The following is a 23,453-nucleotide window of genomic DNA, read 5'->3' on the forward strand; positions in this document are numbered from 1 at the left end:
TCTGTACGAAAAAAGTAAAATCACTGATATGGTGCACACATGAGACAGAAGAGTGAAGACAGCAGACACCAACAGATGAGGAAAAACAGTATGTAGACGTGTGTGTAAAATAGAGGGAAAAGAAAGATTAGGAGTGACAAGTTAGGACAAGAACTAGGGCAGCCATCCCGCCTTAGCCTTGAGGAAAAAGAAAAAATCGAAGGAAGGAGAGAGAGGGAAAGAGACATATTAACAGCACTGGGCTTTCATTTAAGACAAGTCTCAGCAGGACACAACACATAGAAACTAGTGGAATATACAGTAAAGAACTAGACTACGTGTCAAACCGAGTTATAGGCTTTATGTTGGCTGTGAAGTCCTTAATTCAGATAAGGAGCCTATCATGACACATTGATAACTTCCCTGTTATGACAAAATATTTGATAGGCTGGACAAAAACAAGCATGTGACATCATTGAATGTCTCTACAGGTGGTTGCTTCTTCGTACAGAAGAGCAAATACAAGCATAAAGAAGAAAGTCACATGAGGTCCACTTCTAGTTTTTACATAAACCATGAACATCTGTTTACCTCGACGAAGGCTAAATGCAAATGGGGTAGTGCCATAGGGCAACTCATAAAGAGAGTTTAACTTTGTGTGTCTTTGCCATGCATGCTAGTTTCCCTAAGAGCCAAAGGCAGTGGATTTTACTCATTTCTGTTTTGTTTTTTTACAAACATTTCCTTGAAATACTATCTGAAATAATGCTTTGTATTATATACTATACTATACAGTAGTAATAGTCAATATCACTATTCTTCTTTTCACCTCAGCATTAGATAAACACAATACTTTCTCCGTTCATAAAAGGTCAATGGTGGCAGAGTGTAACCTTTCTCAGCAAAAGTGGAAGTACTGATAGGAACAGGATATTTTTCCCCTTTCAGAGATCAGTAAAGTTCATAGTGAAACAAGCTTACTATTAAAGTAAGCTATTTTCGGTTTTAGTTCAAGAAGTCAATATAGTAATTACGGGATTAAGTGTCATCCCTTACAATGATACTATGGCAAATCAAGTGATAATGACAGATGTATACACTTACTTACTATATATATATATATATATATATATATATATATATATATATATATATATATATATATATATATATATATATATATATATATATATATATATATATATATATATATATATATATATATATATATAAGTAAGTGTCCATGCTAAAGTATTTGTCCATGCTAATTTCGTAAAACAGACAAATGAAAGTATTTTAGAGATATATATATATATAGTGATATTTAATGATATGTATTAATGTATTGATGATAATACCTTGGATGTTTTTGTATTAATGAATGTCGCACATAATATTTTATGCATCTAATATCTGTATTTGATATTAGCACATCTTGGTTTCTTTGTATCATAAACGCAATGTATAAAAACCATATTATTGCACTATATAATTAAATACACTGGGACAGACATGTATGCATCAGTGAATATGAACCTTCCATATGCATTTATTGTTACAATTACATGTCACTGTTTTAAGAGAGAGGCATGTGTTTTCAGGATCTTCTGTATGTAAACAGTATTTTTCAGTTGTATGGGCCTTATGGAAATGTCATTGATAAAAGGTTAGGAGTGAAACTGATGCCTTCTATAAACATTGTTGTAAGGAGTTGCATAATATGCGTGAAGTGTCAATTGTTAAACATGGGCGAGGTTCACTTCTAACTTTGGATACACAGAGCCTTTGGTGTAAAAAGAAGGAAGTATTTGTCCATGCTAATTTCGTAAAACAGACAAATGAAAGTATTTTAGACAAAGAAACGTATATTCTGAGGTCAGACCGCAGACTTTCTGTACAGTCTATCATTTAGTATCGTATATTAATGCCCATGAAAAATACTGTAGTGTACTTTATGATTTACTATAGTTGACTGAAAACACTAGATAGTCTATAGTATTTTTAACATTTTCATAGTAAACATTACTACATTATTTCCTAAAATTCATCAAGTACACTGTTGTGTGATTAGTAATGAAGTGATTACTACTCTATACAAATTACAAAAGTTTACTAACGTAAGTACTGAAGAATATTACAGCATTTTTTTTCTGGGTGGTGTTAAAACACGCGTGTAATTGATGTTGGATAAACATCTCACCTCTTCCAAAGCGGCCACTGTATTGCGACAGTGAGCCATGCGCGTGCAGAACACTGACGTCGTGGGTGCTTTATAGTCCTCATTAGTAATGTCCATAAACTCTGATACAGTCAACTGATCAGGCATGATTAACTTATTTCCTTTAAATACAGACTAGATCCAAGACAAGAACCATCAAGTTTGTTATAAAGTTGAACGCGAACAGCTGCAATCCAAACTCAATCCATGTCAGTCACTCCTTAAACTTCGTATCTTAAAAAGTCGCGAACGAAGTCCAAACAGATTAAGAAGAAAGAGAAGCGATGAAAAGTAAAATCTTTGAGCAGGAGATGAGTTAAATAGATCCATTACATGCGCAGCTGACCGGTGTAAGTAATGTACAGTACGGCGTATCACTGCATTCTCAACGCTTCTGGATTCCGCCCACAGTACCTGTACAAAACTTTTTGCGGCGCTGCGCAGAGCGATAGGCGTGTGTCATCATAATACCGTGAGAGCAACGTACTTTCGAAACACTCTCGCGGTACTTTGATGTCATGAACTGATTACTGATGTCATGATCTGCGCAGCCCCGTATGAAGCCCAAACACCTTTAAATATGGTCTGTAAGCGGAATAGTTTCACCTGTCAATCACATCCAGGTGACCTCCAAACTTGCTTACCCATCAGATCCGAAAAAATAAGGGATCTAAAAACCTGTTAAATCTGTTTATATGTCTTTTGCGTCAGTTATGACTTTTATAGTTTCATTTTGATATATTTCGAGAAGTTCTTGAAACATAAAATATAATATAAAGTCTTGTTTGACTTTAATTGGCTATTTTTTATATCAATTTTTTATAGAATTACAAAAATTCAACAGCGCTTTTCCCCAATTTGCATTGTGTACCAAAGCAGTTTTACAGTAATCCATTAGTACAGAATGCATTGTAATATATATATGTGTGTGTACGTCAGCATTTGTGGAAATAAAATACCTTGATAATGACATATAATAGGTAATATAATAGGTAATTCCACACCTTATAAGACTTTTTGATTTATGTCGTTCGTAATAATAATAAATTATTGGGGAATATAATGAAATGCCTTTATTTATTTATTTTTCACGGACTTTTATTTTGATTTGTTGTCACACCGGAAGTAATTGATTCTTGCTTGCTCGTAGTGCGTGTGTCGGCTCAGTAACGTTACTCAGTGCACGTTATCATTTATCGGCTCGATGGATATGAAATAAATATTTCTGGATTAAGTGTAAAAGTCACAACAACTATGGCAACAAAACGTAAAGCGGATGTACCAGTACCTGCAGAAGAGAGTGATCAACTTCTCATAAGACCCCTGTGAGTTAATTTAATAGCGAGTTATATTTTCCGTCACTGTTTTGTTTATTCAGTGTTTCTTGTAGTTTTTCAAAGATTTTTGCAAACACAGAACAAAGTGAAATTAAAGCAGGTATTTTGCATGCGTGTTAAGTCTTTCTGTTGAATGATTTGTTCTGCCATTCATCCCTAGATACTGTAGTGTTTTTGAAACTTACGATAGTCATTATTTAGGTATACTACGTATTTCTTTCAATGTATAATGTTTAATACTAAAATACTATTGTATGCATAAACATAGTAATTATTATTGTATATTACAGTTACAGTAAATGATAAAGTATACTACAGGATATTTTAATGTGGGTTATTGTATTTTTTTATCAGAGGAGCTGGTCAAGAGGTGGGCAGATCATGCATTATCCTGGAGTTCAAGGGACGTAAAATTATGGTAAGCATGGTTTTTGCTCTGCTCTGTTGTTCTTTGTTGAACATATTTATGTTTTAACATGCCATTTATTTGCAGCTGGACTGCGGCATTCACCCTGGACTTGAAGGCATGGATGCATTGCCCTACATTGATTTGATAGACCCAGCTGAGATCGACCTGCTCCTCATCAGCCAGTGAGTTCCCATACTTTGCATGAATAATGTCAATATTGGATATCAATTAAAGTCTGCTTACCTTGTCTTTCTCTCTGTCAGTTTTCATTTGGATCATTGCGGAGCATTGCCATGGTTTTTACAAAAGACAAGTTTCAAAGGGAGGACTTTTATGACCCATGCCACCAAAGCCATCTACCGCTGGTTGCTTTCAGACTATGTGAAAGTGAGGTACATTGCGTCTGCTTCCAGCTCTTCCGATATAAAAAATCTTACAAAAATATCATACAGAGCCAGCAAAATAATTTTTCATCTCTTTCTGTTGTTTCCTTCTGTCAAAAGCAACATCTCAGCTGATGATATGCTGTATACAGAGACAGATCTCGAAGAAAGCATGGACAAGATTGAGACAATCAACTTTCATGAAGTGAAAGAGGTGGCTGGCATCAAGTTTTGGTGCTACCATGCAGGTCATGTTTTGGGTGCCGCCATGTTTATGATCGAAATTGCTGGAGTTAAGGTATGTGTTGTTTAGGCGTAATTAATAATAAAAGTTCGAATTTTCTTGCTATGTAAGCGTTATATCTCAATGAATTAATATTAATATACACTTGAAAACATTGTGGTTTGTTTATTCAAACATACTTTCTAAAATTCATAAACACAGTGCTTTCTCTTTCCTTCAGCTTCTGTATACAGGAGATTTTTCGCGTCAAGAAGACCGACATCTAATGGCAGCTGAGATTCCCAGCGTCAAACCAGATATTCTCATCACGGTAAATACACTGGATATATGATTTAAGTTAAAGTCCATTTTAGAAGAAATGCCAAAATCCATCTTTTCCTCTTTTTTAAGATACCATATTTCTCCCCATTGTGTCTGTAGGAGTCTACATATGGCACACACATCCATGAGAAAAGAGAAGAGAGGGAGGCACGTTTCTGTAACACTGTCCATGATATAGTGAACCGAGAGGGACGCTGTCTGATCCCTGTGTTTGCTTTGGGTCGAGCCCAAGAGCTGCTGCTCATTCTTGGTAAAGTCCGGAGTTTATATTCTTAACAACAAACAATTCATCTACGGCACTTGACCCCTACTGAACCCCTGCATCTTTTTTTTAGATGAATACTGGCAGAATCACCCTGAACTTCATGACATTCCCATATATTATGCCTCTTCCCTGGCAAAGAAGTGCATGGCTGTATACCAGACCTACGTGAACGCAATGAACGACAAGATCCGCAAGGCCATCAACATTAATAACCCCTTTGTCTTTAAGCATATCAGCAATCTTAAGGTGGGCCTCCTATGGGCATTAATTGTGGTTTGATTTCTAGATAAGAGGAAAATCTAATCTAACGTTGTACCCTTTCATCCAGAGCATGGACCATTTTGATGACATAGGCCCAAGCGTGGTGATGGCATCTCCAGGTATGATGCAAAGCGGGCTCTCCAGAGAGCTTTTCGAGAGCTGGTGCACCGATAAGAGGAATGGTGTCATCATAGCAGGTTACTGTGTGGAAGGAACCTTGGCTAAGGTACCATAAATAGATAAGGTACTTTTTTACTAGACGATTAATTGAGTGGGCTCAATTGACCCACCTTCACATTTATCCCTGTGTAGCATATCATGTCAGAACCAGAGGAGATCACCACCATGTCAGGCCAAAAGCTTCCGCTGAAGATGTCTGTGGACTACATCTCATTCTCTGCTCACACCGACTACCAGCAGACCAGCGAGTTCATCCGAGCTCTGAAACCTCCTCATGTGGTATGCAGTCTTAGGTAAAAGTTAATTTGTTTATCCTCATTTGTTTGCCTATTCATGTTTATTCATGTATATTCAGATCCTGGTTCATGGAGAGCAGAACGAGATGGCTCGCCTGAAAGCTGCCCTGATTCGAGAGTATGAGGACAACGACGAGGTCCACATCGAAGTCCACAACCCTCGTAACACAGAGGCCGTCACGCTTAACTTCAGAGGAGAGAAACTGGCAAAGGTGAGACTGCAGTTGTCCATAATTATTCCCTGTGTCTTAAATTGCATACTTTGATAGTAGGTACTGAATTAGATGAAGAACCGGTTTATCGACCGTTAAAGGAAAACACCACAGTTTTTCTATATTTTACTATGTTCTTACCTCGACTTAGATGAATTAATACATCCCTATCTTTTTTTTAATGCATGCACTTAATCTTTGCACTGTGCATTGTAAATGTGTCAGCATTTTGCCTAGTCCCCTTCATTCCTTAAGATCCAAACAGGGATGAATTTAGAAGCCACCAAACGCTTCCATGTTTTCCCTATTTAGAGACTGTTACATGTGTAGTTACACAAGTAAGTATGGTGGTACAAAATAAAACGTGGCGATTTTTTTAAGCGGATAAGAAATGTATTGTATGGCGGAAGAGCACTTGACTTTTCTTCTTCTCGGTCTTCATTTTGTCCGATTTAGGACAAATATGTGACAAAGTACTTTTGGATCACCTGTTGTCCAATCAGATTTCAGATCTTATATAATAATGCCACATGTTTAGAATTAAAACTGTTCATTTTATAAAACAAATCTTGTGTTGTTTTTTAAGGTGATGGGTTCTCTTGCGGATAAGAAATGTTCCCAGGGTCAAAGGGTCTCCGGCATCCTGGTCAAAAAGAATTTCAGTTATCATATCCTCTCCCCATCTGATCTCTCCAGTAAGTTGTTGTTTGTATGGAACAGCTATGATGTGTTTCGGTATTTCATCTGTATATGTTGGTCTTCTGTGTGTACAGTACTGAGTCCTGTTATTTGTTTCTTATGATCCAGATTATACCGATCTAGCCATGAGCACTGTAAAACAGACTCAAGCGATTCCCTTCACCGGCCCTTTCCCCCTGCTGCTAAGTCAATTACGTCACTTGACAGGTGGGTGTACCTCGGTCGCATTGCGTTAGCAGCGCAAAAAACATGGATTTGATCCAAGAGAACACACATACTGATAAAACATATAGCTAGATGCACTGCAAGTAAAATGTTTTGATCTGTGATTCAAATTTTTGTGTGCATAGGTGATGTGGAAGAAATTGAGACGCCGGAGAAAAACACACTGAGGGTCTTTAACAGCATCACACTGGTTCAAGATGCAAACATGGTCATGATGGAGGTGAGGGCAGCTCGGTTATGAACGCGTACAATTGTAACCATGGCAACAACAGCATGATCATTTGGTTTTATGTCTCTGTGCTTCCACCAGTGGGTTGCCAATCCGATAAATGACATGTATGCTGATGCAGTCACTACAGTGGTGTTGGAGGTCCAGTCAAATCCTAAAGCACAGAAAGGTGAATTTATCAACAGGCTGCTGTAGTTTTGGTTCCTTATGCTGGATGCCTATTTTTTTGGTGTGCTGCATATTTTGCCATAGAAAGCCACATGGCAAAATAAAAAAATGTCTTGATATTTTTTCCTTACTGTCATTGTTATAAGTATTCAATACTGTGACCTGTCTGTGAAATCCAGACTAAAAGTCTCAATCTAATTATGAGATTAGGAACTTACTCACCTAAGTCAATATTAAAGATATCAAGGTTTTATTTTCACAGAATGTTGTTTACATTATGATTTTATGTTATAAACAGTAAATCACAAAGCTTACATTTGTAAACTTTGTTCTGTTTTATTTCAGTTGTTCAGCCCCAAGAAAAGAAGGTGGATGTGAATCTTTATCAAAACAGATTACTGAAAATGTTTCGGTAAGTTGAACCTCATTAGCCGTCCTTAGTGGAGAAGCATTGTTTTTTTTTTACGTAATAACATTTTTCTTCTGTTACGCTCTGCAGAGACATGTTCGGAGAGGAATGTGTCGAATTTAACGATAAAAACAATCTATCTATAACTGTAGATGGGAAGACTGTCTGCATCAACATGGAAACCAGAGTAAGTATCACACGCTGAGACGTTCCAGCACATGTACAGTACAGTAAGTTCCTGTAGCGCAATTGATAAAGCATTGTGTTAGCACCGCAAAGGTTTTGGGTTTGACTCCCAGGGAACACACATACTGATGAAGTGTATTGCATGAATGCACTGTAAGTCACTTTGGATCATGCATAAATGTAAAAGTAATTCCATTGTTTTTATTCTTAAGACTGTGGATTGTGAGGAGCCCAGTGGTGAAGATGACTCTTTCAGAGAAATGGTGGAGCTCGCTGTACAGAGGCTGTATGAAGCTGTGAATCCTGTGATGTGAGATGAGAAGAGGCCTCCAGAAACTGAACCACACTCATGCAGACAAAGCACTTCAGAGGATTTTTACTCATCTCAAAATAAAATTCGAAAGAAAATCAGTGCAAGTTTGTTTGTAAATGTGACATGAATGCAAGTCTGTTCCTCTGCAAAAGTCACAGAACAGTACGTAGTAATAATGATTTAAATATTTTTGTTTTTTATTTCACATTTTCTATGTTCATTGTAAGGAGTTATACATTGTATTTGATCAATGTTTTGATTTAATAAAAGAGGTTTTTGAGCCAATTGAAATTTTTTTATTTTTTTATAAACAAACACACAGAGGGATAGTTCATAGTTCACCATTTAATCACTCCTCATGTTGTTTTTAAACCTGTATGAGTTTCTTTATTCAGTTACACACAGAAGATGATATTTTGATAAATGAGTGTAAGCAAGCGTGCAGTTGACCGTACCCACTGACTTCCATAGTAGGAAAAACAAATACTATGGAAGTCAATAGGTGCTGTCACTGTGTGTTTACCATCATTTATATAAAAATATATTTGTTTGTGTTCAACAGAATAAAGAACTCGTACAGGTTTAGAACAACATGAGGGTGAGTAAATGACGGAGATTTCATTTTTCACATCGATGTCAATCTTATTTAGCACCATTTCTACAGTGTAATGGGCAAGCATGCATGTATTATGGATATATTTAACAAGGCAAAAAGATTTCACAGGATTTGAAATCAGTTTTCAAGGTTAGATCATTTTATTAAAGAAATTTATAACAGGAAATGACACACATGCTTAGTAGTTCAGGTCAGCACAATATTATGTTCACACAATGAACAAACTTGCTGAACTGATCTACAGTACATATGAAGAGCTTAGAGGCAAAACCCACTAAGTGCGTCTGACGTTTCTTTTGTAAAATAGCATTTTTATCAGGCTCTTATGTTCAGGTTTAGTCATTTCACTTTAAAAGCTTATAAGTCAGGGATTAAAATGCTTTATTTTCACCTACGTCTCTTTAGTTATTCATTGATATTAAACAAATTTCACTGACTTTCACTGCAAAACCCTTTAAGTCCACTTTTAAAAAGTCTCCAGTCACTCTTCACTGTGTTTTCTGAATCAAGATTAAAAATGCTCAAATATTTGGTCAATATCCTTAAATATGCTGTAAACCTCCTTTAACCGAGTAAATAAAAATTCAAAAATATCGACTGTTTCATCGGATGCACATCCTTTGCCGTGGTTGCGCTTCTGGCCCGAAGTTAACTTCTGGTCTGTGCTTGTTTATCGGTCTGGCTAAACTGACCTCCAGGAAAAAATCCTTTTTAAAATAAAAATGTTTTGGTTCCAAAATATGAGTAGAGACCATGAGCATGGATCATACTGTGTGGATTTGGCAGCCAGGCAAGATTTCAAGGATCTACATTGTAAACATTTATTTTGCACAGTAACATAAGCTCAGTGTAATGCTAATATGCTTTAGCTAAGATATGAACTCTTACTGGTTATTTATTTGGCTTGTTAACAGAAATAGTCTACTCTAGAAGCGCTCTGTTGTTACTGATTCTATGCGAAAGTATAACGGAACTTAAATGCGGTCCACAAAAAACCTTTGTTTATGTTGTTGCCAGTGAAACTGTCTGCACCTGTCAATTTCATTATCTCGTAGATGTCGGTTTTTGCATCTCAACTCTTCATATATTCCCAATGGTTACACAGATGGATACAATACAAAAAGGGTGAGTATTTGGCCACATACAATAGACACTGTTAGTCCCTTTTTGAGCCTTACTGTAAAATATTACTTTACAGAACACGTGGGGAAAAAAATGACAATTTGAACAAAAACGAAGGCACTTTGGTTACAATTCAGCACGATGTTCAATATCACTACACATTCTTTTAGGAGCAGCTGTAAAATACAAATTTTTGCATACAGTCATAAACATCATAATGCACACAAGGATTTGATAAAATCGATTGTCTCTTAAGTTAAAGGGACACTTCACTTTTTTTGAAAATATGCTAATTTTCCAGCTCCCCTAGAGTTTAACATTTGATTTTTACCGTTTTGGAATCCATTCAGCTGTACTCCGGGTCTGGCGCTACCACTTTTAGCATAGCTTAGCATAATCCATTGAATCTGATTAGACCATTAGCATTGCGCTACAGGGCTCTAGACTAACTTTTTTCACTGGCCCCAAACGAAAATTTTAGGGGCGCAATCAGAAAATGTTGGGGCACACACTGTAAATCAACATGTTAACCAAATATTCACATTTCTACTAATTTCCACTGTATTACTAATACATACTTTAATGATAGATGGAGAAAGTACAATGTGCTGTTTTAAATTCAGTGTCACATCACAAAAAAGGTCAAATTTACTGGTCGCACATGTGCGACTGGATATAAAATTCAGTGGCACACTCTCAAATTTTGGTGGCAGTCTGGAGCCTTGCGCTAAAAATAACCAAAGAGTTTCGGTATTTTTCCTATTTAAAACTTTCCTGCTGTAACATGGCTTTTCCGTTGGTCTTAGAACACGATGTAACTACAGAAGAGTCAAGTTTTAAATAGGAGAAATATCGAAACTGTTTGGTTATTTTTTTAGCGCAATGCTAATGGTCTAATCAGATTCAATGGATTGTGCTAAACTATGCTAAAAGTGCCAGACCCGGAAATCAGCTGAATGGATTCCAAAACGGTAAGAATCAAATGTTTAAAGCAACACCAAAGAGTTTTTGCTCTTTGCTCCCCCTACAGGTTAGAAGCGTAAGTGTCCATTACCACTGTCGTAAATACTGCAGCATAGCTGGCTCTGATTGGATTGTAGGTCTGTCGTAAAGCAAGTTTTTGTAGTTTTCACTCGAACTACAGGACCGCTACCCAACGATTGGAAACTTCTTTAGTGTGGTTTTGGCCGATAGAGGGCTGCAAAGCGAATGTGAAAGTGCCGTTCACCCTGTTTCGAGTGGATGAACAACTGAAACTTTTTTGGAAACGTTATTTTAAGGTAAAAAAATCTTTGGTGTTGCTTTAACTCTATGGGACATGAGAAAATTAGCATATTTTCTAAAAATGTGGAGTGTCCCTTTAAAAAAATGACTTTGGTGTTTACAAAATAGTATAAAATTGTATCATGTACACCAGCAATACTTTCAATAACTGCTGGTACAACATGTAAGTAACAGGTACACACTGACATTTAAGCACAGTACAAACAAAAGTGCTTAAGCTAAACTAAACTACTAAAATCTAAAAATATCAAATGCCTCTCCAAATAAGTGCGATTGTCTTTGCAAACCATATAAAAAGCTCAAAGTGATGGTCTACAGAGGATATAAAACATTTGCTGGTGAATGTCAGAACATATACGTGTAAATTATAACAGGTTTCAAGATCTATGAGCATGTATCTGCTCAATCCCTCTAGCAAAAAAGACCCGTAAACATCGAAGTACTGGGTTGTCAGCTTAAAATGAAAATGTTTACCATCTTCTGTATGTCGAATTGTCCATACAAAGTGAGAATGCCTATTAAATGAGAAACTAAAAATAAAGGGCAGAACTGGAAAAAGTTTGTGTTGCACAGCAGAATGCAGGCAGAGCTTAATGCAGTTGGCTTAAATGCACAGTGACATTGAATGTGTCAGCAGAGAGAAGACAGTCATATAACAGGAAGAGGACAATGTGACAATTTGATTAAGAAATCAATAACATAAAAAATAAATGCATGGATTAATTCGAACAACAAGACCAAGCACTAAGAAAATAAATAGGGACATTTTTGACTTTAAGCCTTTAACAAATATTGCTGGACTTTTACATGTAAATAACCCTTTTCAGATCCTGTGTGTGCTTGTGTGTGTGTGTAATACAAGATTAACAAACCAAATAGCTAGTTTTTTGTTGCTTTATAAAAATCCAGCGTTCTTAAAACATACTGCACGCTGGGAATTTTCAATACTGAAATTGTAAGCACATAATAAACTCCCAATGCTTACATGCAGTGCTTGTTCTGCTCAGCTTTGAGCATTCCCAATTATATACTCTAACTCTTCATTCATACACAACATTTCTCTTTCCCATTCATTTCTTTCTGTATCATTTTATACAATCCATTGCTCAACATTCAGTCTCCTTACTGTTAGTCCGTGGAAATCTCCTCACCATGAAGGACATTGCATTTTCCCTGTTTTCCGTCAGGTCATCAAACGAGCGTGAGGCAGAGCCAGAGGTAGGAAAGTCCGCTACCAGTGCTTGTTCATCAAGGTGGGAATCGTAGCTGGGATCTTCTTGGATAGTAGCCATGCGATGGTGATCTGTGGCGGAAGGAGGACCAAGCGAAGGTGCCGGTGCCACCTGGGAGAGGGAGACAGGTGGAGTGCTGGTCTGCAGAGGGACGGATGCATGAAACCGTGGCATTGCGGAGATGCCCGGGGAAGTAGGTGGCTTGAAGATCCTCACTGAGGCTAAATCCAGACTGCTCAGCAGCTCGGCGTTCTGCGCAAGTGCATACACAAAATCAGGCACTTAAAAAAAAATGCACAATATTTATTTTCTTTATGTTCAGTTTTGGTACTTACACTGGGGTAAAAGAGTGACTTTGTGTTCAATTCATACTGCTGGTCAAGTTTCTTATCCTAAATACAAAATGCGACAAACAATTAAATTTGCATTTTTAGATTGTTTAGTGATATCTTTATTAATAGGTAAGCTGTTTCATCTAAAAGCAACTGAGGTATGTTTTTGTTGGATTTTACATTATTGCGAGCGATGGATTATGTGTTGCAATAAAGAGAAGGGTCGTATCTTGCAAGCACGTGAATGACGGAAGTGCGTAGTGTCTGTAATGTCACCCATAGGTTTGTGAAGAGCTTTTGTGAAGCAACCGTACAACTCCAAAAATTTCCTCACAGCAGTTTTGAATGTAAGATGTTTGTGGAGATAACTCACCACACAGTGGACCAGAATACTGAGAGGGATCCAGAAGAGAAGTGAGAAGACCACAACTGAGCCGACAATGTTATCAGCCAAAAACTTCCCTGGGAAAACATACCAGATCTTACTTCCCCGACTGGATTGATTTCAAGTGAGCTGAAATGATTGTTTTCATCAATAACTTACCAAAAGTATTAATGTCAAGCTTCTCAATGAAATCCCACAATCTCTCAATAACATCCTGAACTTGTTTCATGCATTTGCCCTGGAAGTAGTAAACACAACAAAGCATTTGAATAATTCCTTTGTTCCTTTTGCTCGTTCATCGTCTAGTTAACATATATATATATATATATAGTTTTTGATAGCACTCACTTCTTCATTACAAAAGCCCACAGTACATGGTTTGCCTTTGCGAAGAAACAACGGGTTGCCCTTCTCATCAACATAAGGAGAACACACAGTGCTCTTATCCCTACAGCACACCTTACAAGAATTCTTTGTCTCTGTAGAATGAGATGAATACAGACGATGTAAAAATAATATTTGTGTTATCTGTAATTACAAATGATACCAGGGGGTTGGTTTACCATTGCAAGCGCATGACTGCAGGTTCATTACAGCTTCACAGAATGGGATACATTCTCCATTCAGACATTGGCCACTGTCAACACACACGGTCTTATTAGGGAGGTTCTCTGGAGGAGGGCATTCACTGCTAAATCCTGTTACAGACAGAAGAAGAAACAGTGTCCAGCAATACAAAGAGCTAGAGAGTACATCTAACCAAAACATGTAAAGGACATGTATATTTGAAGACTTTGGTTCCAAAACACAATAAATTCATTTTGACTAATTTGAGTAAAAATGTGTTTTCTATACCAAGAAAGTGACACAATTGAAACCACTATTTTCTGTTACAAACTTTCATATGGCATCTTTAGGTTATAATAATAAAATAAAAAATTCAAATCAATAATTAGATTTTCAAAGATTTATTATAAAAACTGATTATTTTTTCCGAAAAATGCAATAAATACATAATAATTAATTTTTTCAAAATGCTATAAATCTATTGAATCAATATATAAATCAATGTGCATTCATCTTTGCCTAGTTATATTCATTTAGTTGACTAGTGGTATACACTGATAAAAAAAAACATTAAATGGCATTAATCAAAACATTTACTTTGTCATATTAAGAACACTGTCATTGCTGCTGTCATCCTTGGGACGTCGTCGCTGAACTTTTTTGACAGCGATCAGCTGTAAAATGTTTTGGTCCTGCTCGATTTTCATTGACTTCGAGTAAAATAATGGAAAGTTTTTCATAAGATCCCTTGGGGTCAAATGTGTTAGCATGACAGAAGCTTGATGCTGTCTGGAGAACAAGCAACATCCGGCATTTTTCCTTTGCCCGAGTGCCTCTTAAGTAAATTTTTGATTTTGATGGCTTACATTTCTTCCCCGCCACAGAAAACCACCACAGGTTTATCAATGCCATTAAAATTACTATTTTGTTTTTGTTTGTTTGTTGATCACCAAGTACAAAGTAGATGAGGAAAACTAGGATTCTTTGTTTATTTAAAGAGGCGCCTTTATTGCATACAATGCGTGGAATGGTGCGCTGTGATTGGTTAAGCGGATTTATTGCATTCTGCAGAGAAGGAGGACTGGCATTTGTCGCGGTTTGGAAAAATGGGAGAAAAGATGACAGAATAACAAAATTGGCGTAAAATGAAGAATTGACTTTTTAATTCTGACCTGATACAATACTGATTTGGGCGGTAACTACTTGTTTTTTTAAATGCTGTTTATCGCGTTTTGGAACCAAACTCTTCATTTCATCCCCAAAATTAAAACTTTATATGTGACCCTGTATGTAAAATCTGAAATCATATTATGTTATTATGACATTAGAAACATCAACGTTTAATTTTAATAATTGATTTCAATTTAATTTCAGTCTTTGACATGATCATTCTCAGTCAATATTAAAGATATCAAGGTTATATTTTCACAGAATGTTCTTTATCTTATATAGGATGACTTTATATAGAAAACATTAGCTGGGTTTTCACAGGCAGGGTCACAAATATTGCACAATCTATCAAATTAAACATTGTGGTATTGAAAAATAGATATCACTAATGTAACTTTTGAAGGGACTTTTTTTAATTCTCATCTTAATAGTGATCCTCTATAAATGTAATTAGTTTGCATATAGCTAGTATTATGTGTCTGGCCTTGGGCCTTATTTCAAATCTTACCTGTGCAGTAAGATCTGCCCTTGCACGTGGCTTCCATTGGCTCCTGACACACCTTGCCACGCTTCTCAAACTTGCAGTTTTTGCAGCATGCGCTGTTTCTGTCACTAGTACCATAACAAAACAGAGGTTACAGATAGAAACTGAAACTAACAAGAAGATCAGCTGTCTTAAGGCCGAAGTATGGTCCATTTTTTATGCATACACAAGGGTCCATGTACAGTCCGTGTTATGCAATATTCGTAATCAGAAGATTGCACGCGTACTGTACGCGCACCACCAGATTTTTAAAGCCCTGCATACATTGTACACGCAGGATGCGCATGTGCCTACAGGAGAATGTAGTATGTAGCTTAGGAGATGCATTGCATTTTGTCACAATGCGCATGCATTGAACGTCTGTATACACGTACAAGCAAATAAACTATACTTTGCAAGGCTGTGTGTTCGTACACATTTAAAACCAGACTATACTTCGGGCTTTAAAGAAGTTATTTATTAAAAAATTTACATTTTGTTTTTGATCTTTAAGTTTCCATGTACAATGCATCAATGTATTGTAAATGGAAACATAAAGATGTACAATGCATTCCAAGAACTCATGCTGTGTGATTATTTTGAATTGGGTTAATGACAAATGAATTGCAGTTTGTATGCCTAAATAAGCCTAAAATAACACAATTTCACTTCTGAATACATATATAAACCCATTCATATGGATTACTTTAATGATGGATGTAAGTGCTTTTTGGAGCTTTGTCCTGTTGAGTGCGTATAACATAACGCATTACAACATTTTAATATAAAATTGTGTTGTAACCTAAAGAAGGATAAACATATACACAATGATGTAAATAGACAAATAAACATTTGGGATGGCAAGAGGATGAGTAAATGAATTTTGAGTAAGTAATTTTCATATTTGGGGAGCTATTTCTTTAAATTTGTTTGATTGTGTAATCTTCCACAAGGCCACAAGGAGGAGCTTTACCTGCACACGGCCGTGGGCCGCAGCTTGCAGGTTGCGGTGCAGCAGGCGTCATTGTTGAGGTAAAGCAGTCCAGGATCGCATTCCTCCCCTTCCTCCACCCGAGAGTTTCCGCACACATTAATGTTCCTCTCTCTGAAACAGGTGGAGGCCTTGGACCTCAGCCTCTTCGCTATGGCGATCTTACTACAGTTTGAAAACAACTACAAGAAAGCATAAAAATACTTATTATGTGACGAATGGTAAATAACACTGAACTGAATTTAAAATATGGACACACCATTAACATACTTTATTATTGTAGTGGTCGCCGCTCACAGCGATGGGGTACATGACGTATTTTCCCCCCTGATCCTCTCCAGGCGCGCACTCATCGGTGTCGTGCACTGCACCAAAGTTGTGACCGAGCTCATGAGTGGTGACCAGGTCTGCTTCCTGTTGGCAAATAGATGGCAAATCATCATAAAAATTACCACAGAGTGAGCAAACTAACAAACAGGAACATTTATATTTGTATACAGTTTCGGGAGCTCAAAATACACTGTACAAAACACATATATACTGAACAAATGCAAAATTATGGTATCACATCCATGTCATAAGCTGTGACATAAATCTATCCATGATTTCTTATGCACAGGTAGATCCCTTTACCTTAGTTAGAATGGTTTTTCCATAATTTTTGGTGCTGGTTAGTCCAGTGTTCAGGTATACAACCCGGTTTTCATTTCCGGAAGGAGGGCACTCTTCAATTACAACAAAACAGAAGTTTTAAAGCAACAGCTCACCAAAATATAAAATTTCTTCTTTTATGAGGCTCAACATGACAAAGCTCCAAAAACCACATACATCTATCATAAAGTAACTCAAATGACACCAGTGTTTTAAGATATGCCCTATGTAAACCGAGGCATGTATCCATGGCAACATGGTAAAATCAAGAATAACGGCACATCAATAACTTTTCGTTACGCTTAACCATGTTGAGCCCCATATAAGAACATATAACAACAGCATTTTAACATAAAATTATTTTAAAAAATTCTGAAGAAACATATCTAAGATGGTATGAGAGTAAGTAAAATACGAAAGAGTTATTTATTTATAAGACTTTATTTAGGTGTGATACACATTTCCATACTATGGCATTATAAAAGAAACATTTTTACTCACTCTCAGAGCAAAGACCACCAGGAAAACCAGACCTAATTGGAGCCACGTAGGCCAGGCCTAATGTGCCTTCATCAAAATCCTGGTATGTGAATAGATGAGCCAAGCACACCTTTGATGCGTTGTCTGCCATGTCGATACTAAATTGCTGCAGGGAGATGACAAAAATGACTACATTTGCATTTGAAAACAATTACTAAATAATAACTTAGCTACTGGCTCTGCCAAATAGGTCACGGGTTGAAATGGGTAATGAAACACAATATAAAAGATTTCAATATTATTCACTCTCAAGCATCACATTTTCCACAGCACATATGACAAATACACCAGAGACTCTTGATAATTCAATGGCTCTCTCCAGTTGCTCACCTCCAGCAGCTTCTTGACATCCCAAACATCTTTGTTCTTCACAGGCGTCCCTTTCATGTTAAAGTGTGCATCTCCCGGCTCTACTCGAGTGGGTGCTCTATTAATTATAATCTGAAAGAAATGAATCGATGAATGTTGTTTTCTTGGAATACTTTCTTCAAGGTACCAGGGCAGCCCATCCTCACCCCATGGCGTCAATATTTGACGCCACTTGACCATGCGTCAATATGTTACGCGGAGGGTATACCCTTCGCGTCATTTTTTGACGAACTGGGGACTTCAATACTATTGAGTCCGTTGCATTCTCTTTCCTATTTTCGTACCATTTTCTTACCATTTTCGCGTCGGTTTAGGGTTAGATTTACATAATGACATCCCTACCCAAACCTATCCCTAACCCCAATGTCAGGTGACAACTGTTTAATTTCGCGTACCTAATAGTATTGAAGTCCCCAGTTCGTCAAAAAATGACGCGAAGGGTATACCCTCCGCGTAACATATTGACGCATGGTCAAGTGGCGTCAAATATTGACGCAATGGGATGAGGATGTGTTGACCAGGGAATCTCATTTACCTGCTGAATCTGAACTCCATAACCTTTATATTCCTCATCCCATGATGTATTCCGGTAAATGTCATCCACACGATCAATCAGCTCAATCTAAAAAACAAACAACATGAATCAGGTTTATTAAATGGTTTATAAAACAGTTGTCTGTTTTTGCCAAATTTGCCCTTTTCTATTAAATTCCTGTGTCGTCTAACAGATTTCTTTGAAATGCAATTCATTTATTTTCCTGGCATAACAAATGATCCTCATGTGGGCTGGGCATTTCATGAAATTCTGTAATAAACTAAAATAAATTTTTATTCAATTAGGTTTTGCTATCTATACAATTCAAATGAATAAGGCCTAAGGCGAATACCAGATAGTTCAGGGTGGTGCTCTCTTCCTTACGGCCCATGTGTTTAAAAAAGCGATAGTCTGCCACGAGTAGCAGAGGGCATGTGTTTTTGCTATGGTCCAGGGTTTGTCTTCTCTCTCTCAAGTGCACTGTGGAGACAACATAAAAGAAAGCAAAAACATATAGTACATTATAGTACAATTTCTTAAGATGGCTTCATGAAGTTCAGGAAGATATTGAGGCCAAAATACAATTGGAGCATCCATCTTTGATAATCAGTCATGACATGAAGTCTATTCACACCATCAGTTCATTTATTTTGTGGTATTTAATTAATCTGTCATCAATAATGAACAAAAAATGATTCATTTAGCAGGCTGGGCAGTGGCACACTAAAAAAACTGCCTAACCTCAAACAAGACTGTGCTTACAATATAGCTTGCAATAGTACGAATAGATGCAATAAATGACCAATTCAGGATCCAAATATTACAATGGAGTAATTACTGTCGTGATGTTGTATCTAAAACATTAAGTTTGGCTTTTCCTTTTAAATGTATATATGCAACTGGTGATTCTCCATAAAATCATTTCCTAAAAAGTCTTACCATCTTCCTCATAATCTTCATATAGCGTAATGGCTCCCCGCACACTCTCTGGCATCACCTCGCTGGCATTTGCGTTGACGTAGCCGCACACTTTAGGAGCCGCCAGTCGGGTCACGTTCCTGATGTCTTCTGAACGATATATGAGCAGCCGACCATCCCGAGGGTCTTGAATAAACCTCCATAGAGGCTGTGAAAAGATTGACAATACATTTATTCTTATCGTAAGTGGTATGACATTCATTGGTAGATTTAATAGATAGTAGGGCTGGGCAAATTTTTTTTAATTTTTTTTATTAATCGTTTTTTTTTCCCCGTGGTTGATTCAAAATCAATTGTCACAGGCAACAAAGCGATTCACCCTTCTTTTTGCCATTCGCAATGTTACCAAGGAGCGAGAGGCAAGCCTGTCAGTCACTCATTCATTCAGTCTATATTCTAATATAATATAATATAATATTCTATATAATCTATATTCATCGAGTTGAATCGAGTATAAAAATCGAGTCGAGAATCGGAATCGAAAATTGGACAGAGAATTTGAAACCGAATCTATTTGATAGTTTGTGAATCGAAATCGAATCGATCTGGAACATCTGAATCGATACCCAGCCCTAATAGATAGTGGTGATTTACATTACCTCGATGTTATATTCCGCTTCATCGGTTAGGATATGAGCAGAGAAATCCTTGTCACCGATATGTGCCTGTACCCGAGAATTCACCTCTCCTAGAAACAGGAGACACAGAGTTTGCATTAAAGTCTGATCTTTTTGCTTTTATAACAATATTTTATACTGGCATGCTGGACTGGGAATATTTACTACACCAAAAAGTAGGAAAAATTGACTTACATGCTAACAATAGGTTATTAATGGGTCACAATTTTAAAAGAAGTACAGGTCCAGTTACCAATGACATGACCAGTGAAGAAGTTTTCTCTTTGGACCTCAAACGTCTCCTCCGTGCCATCCTCCTTTATAACCACAGCATTAAAGTCATGGGTGAAAAGCTCTGTGTTGGTTGTCAGGTACAATTTAAAATGCCTACAAAATAAATAGCTGACTTTATTTAACATCTGAACGTTATTCTTAGTGATGACAGTGTGCTTTCACACCTACAGACAGGAGGACATCACATTACTATGACACATACACACATGAATACACAAACACATCTAGTAAGCACGCAGGGTAAAGCTGTGGTCACAATAGACTTTGAGCATGCAAGTATTTTTCGGCGTTGCTGCGAGGAGTGGCCTGGAGCAGCTCATCAATATGATCTTTAGCTTCGTCCATTTGTGCTTTTCAGTAGACATACCGGTTTTGTACTGGTCACAATGCTCCATGTGATATGGATTCACAGGGTCAGAGTTAACCAGACTTGAACTTTGCCAAGCAGCGACCTGGGAAATATCGCCCGCGTCTGAAAGCTCTAAAATCAAGGCATGAAGGCACGTCTGAATCCAATGTTTGCTTTACTTCCTGTCTTTTGAGATCCCTTCATCGTCTTTTCCCACATATCTATGCGTGTTTGGGTAGGTAGAGGGATGTAATTGGTCGAGCCTGGTCGAGTTCGGAAGAATAAGATGGCGACCAAGAAAGCGGCTGGAGCACAAATTTAGTGTAAATAAAGTTATAAAAACAACAAAAGGAAACCAAGGCACTCTTCTAAATATAAAACCGCTTTTTATATTTAGAAGAGTGCCTTGGTTTCCTTTTGTTGTTTTTGAAATTTAGTTTATTTCCCAAAGAGCACCTTCGATTTACATATATTTTTTGACATTTTGTATACTGTTTGGAACGCCGTAGCCCTCCAGCCCCTGCTTTGTGGGTGATTGTTTTTGTAAATAAAGTTATATTTTTACTTTTTACACCTTTTGATTGCACTTTTGGCGAGAAATTATTTGTGTAGTTTTCAAATATGGGATTAGTTACCACAAAGGCGCTCTCTAGTTTTATATTGCAAACAGAATTCCATTACACTGCCTATGAAGGCTGTCCGAATGCGTTTCTCGGAGCTGCTTTCATGCCACCGAAGTCATTGCCTCATGAGGCAGCGAGGCAACAAGTCAGCTGCCTTAGCTTTCGGATGCAGCCATCTTCGCATGCGTGTTTTACTACATTCGCATGCGTATAAATGGAAGTCAATGGAACGAAAGTCTTGTGTGACCGTGTCTTAAACATGTATTCACCTCTGTAATGCAGTAAAACTTAGAAGCCTCTCTGCGTGTGTATGCAACTGGACATCTCTCTTGCGAACTGAATGTTGTTCAAGACCGGACAGCTGAAGGACATCAAAGTCTGACAGCATTGAGCTGAGCTGGTCTGAAAAGTAACAGCAAACATCTTTATTCGTGTTAAATTTTGGGTTCGATTCCCAGGAAACACATGTAGGCCTACTGTTAAAATGTGCCTTGTAATGCACTGTAAATTGCTTTGGACAAATGCATACATTCAAGTTAATTATCCCTTTGAGGTGACAGTTATAAGATAAGACACGAAAGTGAGAAACTCATGACCTAAGTTAAACATTATGTTTTTATTAATGCTTTTGGCAGACGCTTAATCAAAGTGTTTTACAGTTGGTTTAAACTATACAACTTTTTATCAGTATGTGGGTATCATGGGAATCAAACCAATGACCTTTTTAGCATCGCTAACACAATGCTTTAGCAATTTAACTACAGGAACACTGGAACAATGATAAATACAGTTTATAAAAAAATTACATAGTATATTTTGGTACCTTTGTTTTAGTCATGAAAATTAAGCTGAAATGTATTAAGCTGATTTTTTGTTTGAACTCTAAAATGAATGTATTCTTGTATAGCACTAACAAAAGCTATCAATAAAATAAATACTATTTGGGAGGGAAATGTTACCTGTAATATATTTTATTTCAATGTAAACTTTTTCAACAAACTATCTGTTCAGACTTTATTCAAATCTACTGTACATTTAAAACAAGTGAAGTTACAAGTTGCAGTACAGTTACGCATTTCAAAGCAGGCAGAGGTTATCATGACTCAATTCAACAATGTCATTTTTATGTAAATGTATCCCCAATGTTTTTAAACTATTCCCATTACAGTAAGTACGGTGCAACTTACCGTACTCGTCGTCCAGGACATCTCTAATGAATCTCCTTGAACCCTCCGCCAGCAGTAAAAACGCCAGAAAGAAAAGAAAGCGTTTCATAGCGAGCAGGATGACGCTAGTACTGTATACAGTACTTCATATGAACATTTAATCCCGTGGATTATCAATCTGTTTGATATCAACATCTGGACATGACCGACCAAGCACGCTCACAGCTGGCTGGATAAAACAAAGCGAAAAAGTATCAATGAAGTGAATATGTAAGAATAATATGCGCTCACGTTAATGCGTTCTCGTCCATATCGCTTGACGTTAAAAAGAAAATATTCACTCAAAACAAAGCATGCCATAAGGCGTGTTCGTTTTCACGAGGCGCTGCGCAGATCGATCGGCGTATGACATCGAGTACCGCGAGAGCGATTTCCAAAGCATGACTCTCGCGGTACTTTGATGTCATACTCTGATCAGTTTGCACAGCACCGCATGAAGTCGCGAGACACCCGGAAGTATTTAATGTGGTTGTTGAACGTTCAGATTTTTGTATTTGCGCGAGTTGACCGAGACTAGGTTATCACATTTAAGTTTAACTTTACATAAAGATTGTTTTAATGGCGAAATAAAACACCGATCTAAATGGCTTTCGGCTTGTCCATGGTATCTGTTACGTAAGACATAAACTCTCGAGGTATGTCTCACAAGATACCGAGCTGTCTAGAGAAACAGCAGTTTGGGCATTAGGGAGGCGTAAGCGTCTGTCTAGGTAGG

At 37.2% G+C, this 23,453-nt stretch overlaps 3 protein-coding genes across 3 annotated transcripts in view; 1 reads left to right on the forward strand and 2 right to left on the reverse strand.

Moving 5' to 3' along the window:
- The window catches only part of asap2b (ArfGAP with SH3 domain, ankyrin repeat and PH domain 2b), a 23,103-nt gene extending 20,530 nt beyond the window's left edge, over positions 1 to 2,573 (reverse strand). Inside the window, exon 1 of the mRNA XM_065255882.2 lies at positions 2,180 to 2,573. Coding sequence (XP_065111954.2) covers positions 2,180 to 2,305 — 126 coding nt within the window. The 5' untranslated portion in view covers positions 2,306 to 2,573. The remainder of the gene's footprint in view (positions 1 to 2,179) is intronic.
- A 758-nt stretch (positions 2,574 to 3,331) lies between these two features.
- cpsf3 (cleavage and polyadenylation specific factor 3) lies at positions 3,332 to 8,619 on the forward strand. The gene is made up of 18 exons (XM_065256872.2): positions 3,332 to 3,522; positions 3,889 to 3,952; positions 4,028 to 4,125; positions 4,207 to 4,335; positions 4,447 to 4,624; positions 4,791 to 4,880; positions 4,991 to 5,141; positions 5,227 to 5,402; positions 5,485 to 5,643; positions 5,730 to 5,876; positions 5,953 to 6,105; positions 6,692 to 6,800; positions 6,913 to 7,011; positions 7,155 to 7,249; positions 7,340 to 7,427; positions 7,772 to 7,838; positions 7,926 to 8,022; positions 8,234 to 8,619. The coding sequence occupies exons 1-18, from the start codon at positions 3,452 to 3,454 to the stop codon at positions 8,333 to 8,335; spliced, it is 2,073 nt and encodes a 690-aa protein (XP_065112944.1). The 5' UTR covers positions 3,332 to 3,451; the 3' UTR covers positions 8,336 to 8,619.
- A 731-nt stretch (positions 8,620 to 9,350) lies between these two features.
- Positions 9,351 to 23,232, reverse strand: adam17b (ADAM metallopeptidase domain 17b). Its single transcript, XM_065256871.2, has 19 exons — positions 22,700 to 23,232; positions 21,782 to 21,914; positions 20,500 to 20,633; positions 20,229 to 20,317; positions 19,591 to 19,777; positions 19,004 to 19,131; positions 18,652 to 18,738; positions 18,078 to 18,188; positions 17,709 to 17,853; positions 17,190 to 17,281; positions 16,827 to 16,970; positions 16,539 to 16,738; positions 15,551 to 15,654; positions 13,869 to 14,003; positions 13,654 to 13,784; positions 13,465 to 13,543; positions 13,294 to 13,382; positions 12,924 to 12,980; positions 9,351 to 12,840 (listed from the first exon to the last, which is right to left on the reverse strand). Exons 1-19 carry the CDS (start codon positions 22,785 to 22,787, stop codon positions 12,463 to 12,465), a joined length of 2,511 nt encoding a protein of 836 aa, XP_065112943.1. The 5' UTR covers positions 22,788 to 23,232; the 3' UTR covers positions 9,351 to 12,462.
- Between the last annotated feature and the right edge of the window lie 221 nt (positions 23,233 to 23,453).

Source organism: Paramisgurnus dabryanus, chromosome 12 (assembly GCF_030506205.2).
Source record: "Paramisgurnus dabryanus chromosome 12, PD_genome_1.1, whole genome shotgun sequence".
Taxonomy (NCBI): domain Eukaryota; kingdom Metazoa; phylum Chordata; class Actinopteri; order Cypriniformes; family Cobitidae; genus Paramisgurnus; species Paramisgurnus dabryanus.